Source organism: Antedon bifida, chromosome 6 (genome assembly GCF_963402885.1).
Source record: "Antedon bifida chromosome 6, ecAntBifi1.1, whole genome shotgun sequence".
Taxonomy (NCBI): Eukaryota; Metazoa; Echinodermata; class Crinoidea; order Comatulida; family Antedonidae; genus Antedon; species Antedon bifida.
The window spans coordinates 2,925,902-2,934,439 of NC_136231.1; the positions used below are offsets into that span (position 1 = coordinate 2,925,902).

General features: G+C 31.2%; 1 protein-coding gene across 1 annotated transcript; it reads left to right on the forward strand.

The window, feature by feature from the left end:
• The first annotated feature begins 1,239 nt into the window (after window positions 1–1,239).
• Window positions 1,240–4,165, forward strand: LOC144844177 (forkhead box protein B1-like). The gene has a single exon (XM_078700931.1). It carries the CDS (start codon window positions 1,661–1,663, stop codon window positions 2,642–2,644), a length of 984 nt encoding a protein of 327 aa, XP_078557057.1. The 5' UTR covers window positions 1,240–1,660; the 3' UTR covers window positions 2,645–4,165.
• Window positions 4,166–8,538: the final 4,373 nt, after the last annotated feature.

Here is an 8,538-nt window from a genome sequence, read left to right on the forward strand (position 1 = left end):
TCCGAAGAAGAAAACAAAGCAATGAAATTAAATACACTTAACTCGAAGTAAAACCTTGAACCTGCCTATTTGCCATACATCTATATCACACACACATTAATTAAAAATGCCCTGTCTTCTCTCCGAAGTCCAAAATATATTGATGAATTAATACACATTATTTGTTTATAATATCAAAGAATATTATATAGGCGTAAGTTATCAAATTTCATTTTTAAAAACCAGGTCGAAAAAAGTTATAGTTTATTTACAGTGTTCTAGGCTTATTTATTAGAGATATATTCATGTCCTTAAGCTATCTATCACTATCAAACTTTATGTAACAAAAAATGTGATGTGCCCGTATATGGACACGATGATGTCATATTACTACCATATTTGTGCACATCACATTTTTTTTCAAACTAGTTTGATGGCGTAGGCAGAGCTTTATAGATGTACTATCAAATTGATTTGAGTTCATAAGGCTTTTTTATTTTTACTTTTAAAGATCATATTAATTTTTGATAATTTACGATTTAATTTATAAATAAATTATACCAATAACACATAATATAATAATAATACAAATACCAACAATAACAAAAAAAACTGTTATTTCTTAGTTAAAGTTAGTCGATGTATCAACATGTTTTTCAATATCAAAAACAGTGATAGAAAAACACAATGACTGACTAAACTAATAAATCATCCTCCACAAGTCTCCACAATTCCATATTTATTTTGAAATCGTTAATCCATAAATGTATTCCTAAATCCATTTTACTAATAATTAAATTACAAGACTAATTATTATCTTATTGTCATAAAAAATAAATGGAATGATTATAATACAAATCGTTTCTCAGGCAACGATAAACGTTTATATGCGTGTTTGTCCAATCATTTTAATTACAGCGCGGTGTTCGTCGCTAAGTTTTTTAACCGTTATTATCAGAATAATACACACCAAGGGGTGTGCTTAGGAAAATGATTCGTCCCAGAGGTCTCCCTTTTGTCAGCTAACTTTCGCTGATCCAATCGGTTCATATCCCGTCAGCTTCATTTCAAACGAGTTTGTATTCAAGTGTTTATTGTTTATACAATACGTGTCGAATTAACAAGATCACTGGTTGCCACTGCGCCACAATGTATAATCGCTCCGCCCATTTTACTATTTGATTGACTTGTTCAGTGAGGTAATACCCAGCATGGAAAAGGTAACCATAATGCACTTCAAAAGCAGATATAGTTGGAGATTCTGTTATGCGAACAGTGTTTAGACGGGGACTCCCACACTGAATACTTCTCCTCATGCAAGCAAGAACTTTAAAAGTTTAAAACTGATGTGTTTTTTTTTTAAACATTGAATTTTTGTCTGCGAAAGAAACGCACACAGTAACTATTGGACCACCAGCAGCATAGAAAAAGTTTCTAACCAACACCTGGTCGGCCCAGCACTTTGATTCTATCAACCACAGAAAGGTGACTTGTGTTTAGATTGATGGGAGACTTGTCAAGTTGTGTCAACATTTTGCCTAGCCAAACTAACATATATTCCTGAGAAGTGGACGTGGTGTAAGAACCTTTTGGCCTTTCTGTTTTCCTGGCGAGTTTAAGAGACCGGTTAGGTCAAAATAATCATTACATTAGCACCTGACTCAGCAGCGATCGGACAGCAATGCCACGACCCGGCAGAAACACATACAGCGATGCCAAACCACCGTATTCCTACATCTCCTTGACGGCTATGGCGATCCAGGCATCCGGGGAAAAAATGCTTCCCCTCAGTGAAATCTACAAATTTATCATGGACCGTTTTCCGTTCTATCGGAAAAATACCCAACGCTGGCAAAATTCGCTTCGACATAACCTGTCGTTTAATGATTGCTTCATAAAGATTCCCAGGCGACCGGACAGGCCTGGAAAGGGCAGCTACTGGGCATTACATCCTATGTGTGGTGAGATGTTTGAAAATGGCAGTTTTCTTCGACGAAGGAAGCGTTTCAAATCACCGAATATTCCAACAATCGATGAAAACATGCAGATAAAGCACATCGATTCTGCCAAGTTTTTTCAAGATCAGGCAAAAATTGTAACAACTTTTCCGCCAAGTAGAAGCGCAGTAGCTCACTATTTGCCGGCCCAACACCGACAATTATCAGTATCTCACAGTATTCACTCAACATCGCCAACGTCACCTACAGTAACTCCAACACAGCAAAAGAAATCATTTTCTATAGAGAACATTATTTCAACAGATAGCAAACCCCAGCCCATTCTTACCCCTCAAATTATCGTGCAACGTCCTCCGTTTGATATAGGACCCTTAGCTTCGGACGCTATGCACTCACCGTGGACGCCGTCATTGTGCGCCACGAGTCGCTGTAGCCTACCAGGCCAAATGTGCACAGACTGTACCGGACATTGTGGAATGTTTCATGCGGGGTATATGGCACATCCACCGACATTACCACTATCATTTAAACCACAAATGCACGGCCTAGCTTTTCCGATGCAAATTCCAAGAACTTTGTTACAGCACGCGGCACATCTCAACCATCAACCTTCTTCAAAACTTATCGAAGGGTTTCTACACGCAGAAAAACGACTTAGTCCTAAAATATCGGAAATAGACTCACCGAACTCTGTAATAAAAGCTTGAAATATGTTTCGTAATCTAAAAGACAATTATGACACTTTTTGCCAATATGAAAGAAACTAGTTGACTGTCTATTATATTATATGTTTATTTAGAAATATTGAGGATTGGCCGAAGTAGGCCTAAGTTTTTTGTGGAAAGTGATGGCTGGATTTGTATCCGTGCTAGGTATGTAAGCCTAATTATTTTATTTTACAAGTCACTAAGTTGCTACAGAAACTAATTACTTTAGTAGTTAGCATATAGCAGTAAAACATACAATTATTTAATGTGTCGTTCTTCCTATACGATTTATAAGTAAGTCTATAATAATCAGAAAAAATATATCTGGTTTTTGATTGATTTTTGTATACAAATACTATAACGTACTAGAGATTAGAAACGAATATATCAATTTATGAAGTAAATCGTAATCATGTTGATGATAAGTATGCGTTTTTAAATTTGTCTTTAATTATACTATAGCAACTTTATTTGATTACACTAGGTGTAATGAAGGATAAAGATACAAAGTATTGAATAACTGTTACCACGAATGCCCGAAGCATATGTATTTTGTTTAAAATCATTGAATATTGGTAAAGAATTTATAACTGGCCTTGAAACTTACAAAAGCATAAAATACTTAGTAATTTACAAACACTATCTAATTATTAGGTTATTATTTAGAGTGAATCTTATAAAGTAAATCTTTAGAGAAAATTTTAAGATCAGTATGTACATAGTCCTACATATTTTTAGTACTTCATCAACTGATCCAATTGAAACTTTCGTTGGACCATGCGGTGCCTAATGTAACACAGTTGTTTTAGCTCTGTTCCGAATTCATGTTAGTAATGTTTGTAGAACTACATACAGTATTATGTACATCGAATGTAGCCTACCGTACTTAATAGTAAACATTGACAAACTACACACTGACTACTGAAATCTAACATTACCTATGAACAGTTGTATTTAGTAAATAACATTTTTAAACAATTCATTAGGTATTTTTAATCTACTGTTTATTCCTTATGTGCAATCAAAATGTAATGTCGTTGTTTCGTAGAATTATTTCTGCTATTTTTCTGTTTTTTATTTATCGTTTTCAATGATGTTTTTGAATTATCAATTTTACAATTGCTATTTGTATCATTGTTTCTAATGAATATTTACCACCGATTGTTAGAGTAAATTATTTAAACTGCTCGTTACAGAAGCAAAAATTAAGATTAATAACCGTAAACTAATTAATGTACAATTTATAGTTAAATTTGTGTTTATTATTTTAAATCTTTGTTGTAAACATTATGATACTCTTTTACTTGTTTCTTCTTCTTCGCCAACAATTGTTGATATAGTGTAAATTGGTCTATTAGAGTAAGGAAATTGATGTTGTAAATGTAAGATCAATAAATGTGTATAAATGATAATGATACGTGAATCTTGTAGCAATTTGTACTTTACATTATGTTGTATTATTAATGGGCGTGACAATTTGGATAAATGTAATACGGCACTCCTTCGGATCAAACTTCTGCATTCAAACTCTGTCGCTACACTTATAACTTCTACGATCTACTAAGCGGCAAACAAACAGTTTTTGGCTGTAATTACCGTGGCAGCTATCATCATTTCTGACAGTAGGCCTACAGTATAATCAGAAATTGGGTATTGTGCTCTACTCTACTCACCGAGTAAATTATTCGATACTATTGATTATCAGTATTTTCATTTGAATGATATAAGATTTCAATTTAAAAAAAAGTTAATATCGATGAATTAGTGTTTGATATTATCATGCGTCAATGAACACTAGAATAATAGTCACAAAAGTATACAGGTCATGAGATTGGTCTAAACACTATGTGATTGGTCTAAGCACTATGTGGTTGGTCTAAGCACTATGTGGTTGGTCTAAGCACTATGTGGTTGGTCTAAACACTAAGTGATTGGTCTAAGCACTATGTGGTTGGTCTAAATACACATGGTCTAAACACTATGTGATTGGTCTAAACACTATGTGATTGGTCTAAACACTAAGTGATTGGTCTAAGCACCATGTGGTTGGTCTAAATACACATGGTCTAAACACTATGTGATTGGTCTAACCACTATGTGGTTTGTTCCAGCACTATGTGGTTGGTCTAAATACACATGGTCTAAACACTATGTGATTGGTCTAAACACTATGTGATTGGTCTAAGCACTATGTGGTTGGTCTAAATACACATGGTCTAAACACTATGTGATTGGTCTAAGCACTGATTGATGACAAAACACAACGAGATAAATAAATTCTGTGTAGGCCTAAATAGATATTTTAAAAATAATTTTCAGAGCTTATCAGTCACGTTTCATGTTTTATAAAATATTTTGACAGGATAATGCAATATACCACAAAATAAAATTTTACGTAATTGCATTTTAATCTCTAAAATGTACTTATTTATCGCATGACAAATGTGGTTAAAGAAATAAATTCGTAAATAAATATGTCATGATTATAAATACTTGGTTTCAAGACTCCGAAATAATATCATAACATTTTTTGTAATCATTCTATATCGGATACAAACTAATTTCACTCCTGTAGGTCCAAAATTCGTTATTATCTTTAGCTCATAGATGGGTCACGTTTAGATATTACACCTTATCGTTGAAAGTTTATCGAGGTAATTTGAAATGCATCAAGTCTTTGCATTTGACGTACGGGAGAGCATATAGGCTAGGCTACATAAACGTACTTCAATTGAACTCCACAGCTGGTCCCGCCAGGATTCCATGCGTTTATGTATCTTTTCAATCAGTGGCTGTCTGAATTAGTTTCTTCTAAAGCAAGTTGTGAAAATTGAACGAAAACAAGACCAATCCGACGACGCGACGACGGAATTTGAAAACCGACAAAGTTTACCAGCGGTTTGTAAGTAAATAACATTCTGTTATCAGTAAACGGTTACTTTAAACTCAATTATAACTCTTTACGATTGTTCAATGTAATAACTATATTATTTATCCATTTATAATTACAAAAAGACTTTAAAGTTACACTAACACCAGTGTTTTGTGCTATAATTATCCTTGCTAAATCAACAGTATCGTTTAAATTACGGTACCGTATAATTATAAGCAGTTAATTAATTAGAAAATGAAATATTTATTATTATTAATATACATATTCCTATAACTTTTGTTTCTATGTCTCTTCTTGATGGTGATATACTAATATTTATGAATGAGCAAACAATAAAATTAAATCGAAAAACCAATTAATTAAAATGATAATTCTTTTTACATTTTTACCGATACAATAAATGAATGCGATTTTTAGGCCTGTGGCTTAATAATATGTTATGACTTAATATTTAACGTTAGATACTATCGTGCTACTGTTTAATGTTAGATGATTAAATTACGTGTGTACAATGAGAGGCCATACAAAATATAATATTAACGTTTCAGTAGCTGAAATATCTGTCATATTTGTTATTTTAAACTTTAAAATATTCAGGGTCTCAAACAATTGTAATGAATGTGAAGTTTTTCAAATGATTTAGATAAGATTAATGATTAATATTAATATTATAATTTTGTTGGCAGTATAGTTAAGAAGGTCTTGTTTGTAGATTGATCTGTTTAAAAACGTGATCATAAGAAGATGATTTTCAATAAAGATAATTAATAATATAAAAGATATAAAGGTAACATATTGATATTAACATTTCAATGTCTATGGAAATTTAAAATACTTTAAATGTGAAGTTAAATCAGTTACTTTAGTTAAACAACGCTCGTAAGATATAAAATCATGAACCTTTATTCACTAAAGAAAATGATATATATATATCTATTTTCAAATCAGAAAACTTGTTCGTAAAAGAAGATAGAGACATACAAATATGTTATTTTTAACGATGTTATTGTTAATTTCCTGGTTGAATGTTTTTCTCTACTGTCCGAAAAAAGGAAATGAATAAAGTGATAAATGATATAAAAGATGATATGATATAGGCCTAAACATTTCAATTGCTATAGCAACTATGAAATTTAAAATACTTATTCAAATTATTAACTGTTTGGTGTGAAGACCACCAGTACTGTAGGATAAAAATAAAGACATGATTTTATGTTCAATAAATATAATTTAATAAATATAATGTAATGATCTAAACATTTCAACTTCTAGGACAACTTTTTTGAAATGTAAAAAATTCAAATCATTAATGTTTGGTGTGAAGATAATAAGTTACTTCAGAAAAAAAATCATGTTCGTAAGATAAAGACATGAACTCATGTTGAATAAAGAGCATTCTCATATATTACACGACTCAACATATCAAAGCGCTGACTCAGTCAAAATATTTAACGTCAAAGAAAATAATTATATACACACTTGACAGTAGAAGCTTAACATCATTATTTACAAGAAAGTGTCAAAGGTTTTAACATTTTAATTCTAAGAAAAGCGAGCATATTATTGTGGTTTTCAGGTAAATTACAAGTTTATTAAAAAAAATACAACCTAAAATTATTGTTTTATTTACACAAGCGTGTTCACAAAAGATAAGGAATTACTATTTTGAATATTGTAAGATTTACTGAGGCATATGCAAAATCTATATTCGTGTTAACTTTTATGTTAAAATATGGAGAATTTCTATTAAGGGGACACTTTTGGACCAAAAACTTTTGCTTTGGTTTTGATGAATCGTTGAATTGTATACTGAGCTGCGGGTGCGCAACACTGTTCGTGAAACGAGATCGACTGAATATATAGAAGTATATACACAAGATAGAAGTATATAGAAGATAGAAGTATATAGGCCTAGGCAAGATTTCATAGACTAAAATACAAGTTTGTTCTTACTTGCATTATTTTAGAAAATGCAAACAAACAAAATGATTTTCCAGAAACATAAAAATGGTTCAATCATTATCTGGAAGAAATTCTTGTTGCTAAAAAGAAGAGATAATTAATTTTAAAAGCTGTTCCACATATTCCACAATATATATAAACGATGATAAAACATGATTTTAAATAATATTTTCTATTTATAGTGATGGGTACAGACAGACAAACAATGTTGACCCATTCACATGGCTAATACATCATCATCAGAACTCCAACTCTGGACCTGATTTCATAGATGACCTTCAAACTCATTTTATACCTCATAGTAGGCCTACTCAAACTGTTTACACAGAGAAGATAACAATATAACTTTCTTTATATAATAAGAACACTATAATAAGACTTGCTGACGGACCAAAATGAGAACAATTTGGATACAATTAGAAAAGGAACATGTAAAGATTGAGAAACAAAACTTTAATCTTAACAATAGCTAGATTAGTATAGTTCAGATGGTTACTTTAAGCTCTTCACAACTGTTTTCTATTTAATACAGAATAACTATAGTTAATCTTTAACCATTAATCTTCTAAACTTTGTATTACAATTAGAAAAAGATTCAGAAACTTTTTCTTAAGTTCAAGTTGAAACCGGCCACACCGAACTTCGGATACTAGTTGTTTATAATATTGTTATGTTTTAAAGAAACAATTTGAGTTTGGTCCTACATAATTTATAAAATTATCTCAATTAATAATATTATATTTTATCAATCAATCCTATTTGTACTGTAGCTTATTTAAAGCTTTTGGCAAACTAAATTGAAAGAAAAACAGTTTGAAGTTAATTGAATTAATATTAAGATAGTAGTTATTAAAATATGTATATCAATGCATGTTTTCAAATTTGATAATAAATATTAATCAAATTCTAAATATAATTTTTATAACGTATTGCTAATATACCCGATATGTTAAAAGCCCGACCGCCGTTTCTGTACCATAAGTGATCAAGCGTAAGTAAATATACGAGGAAATGTTAGACAAACATTTGTTATTTATGT

What these genes read in the sequence shown, in the direction of transcription:
- LOC144844177 (XM_078700931.1), top strand. Translation starts at nt 1,661, where the DNA reads ATGCCACGACCCGGCAGAAACACATACAGCGATGCCAAACCACCGTAT.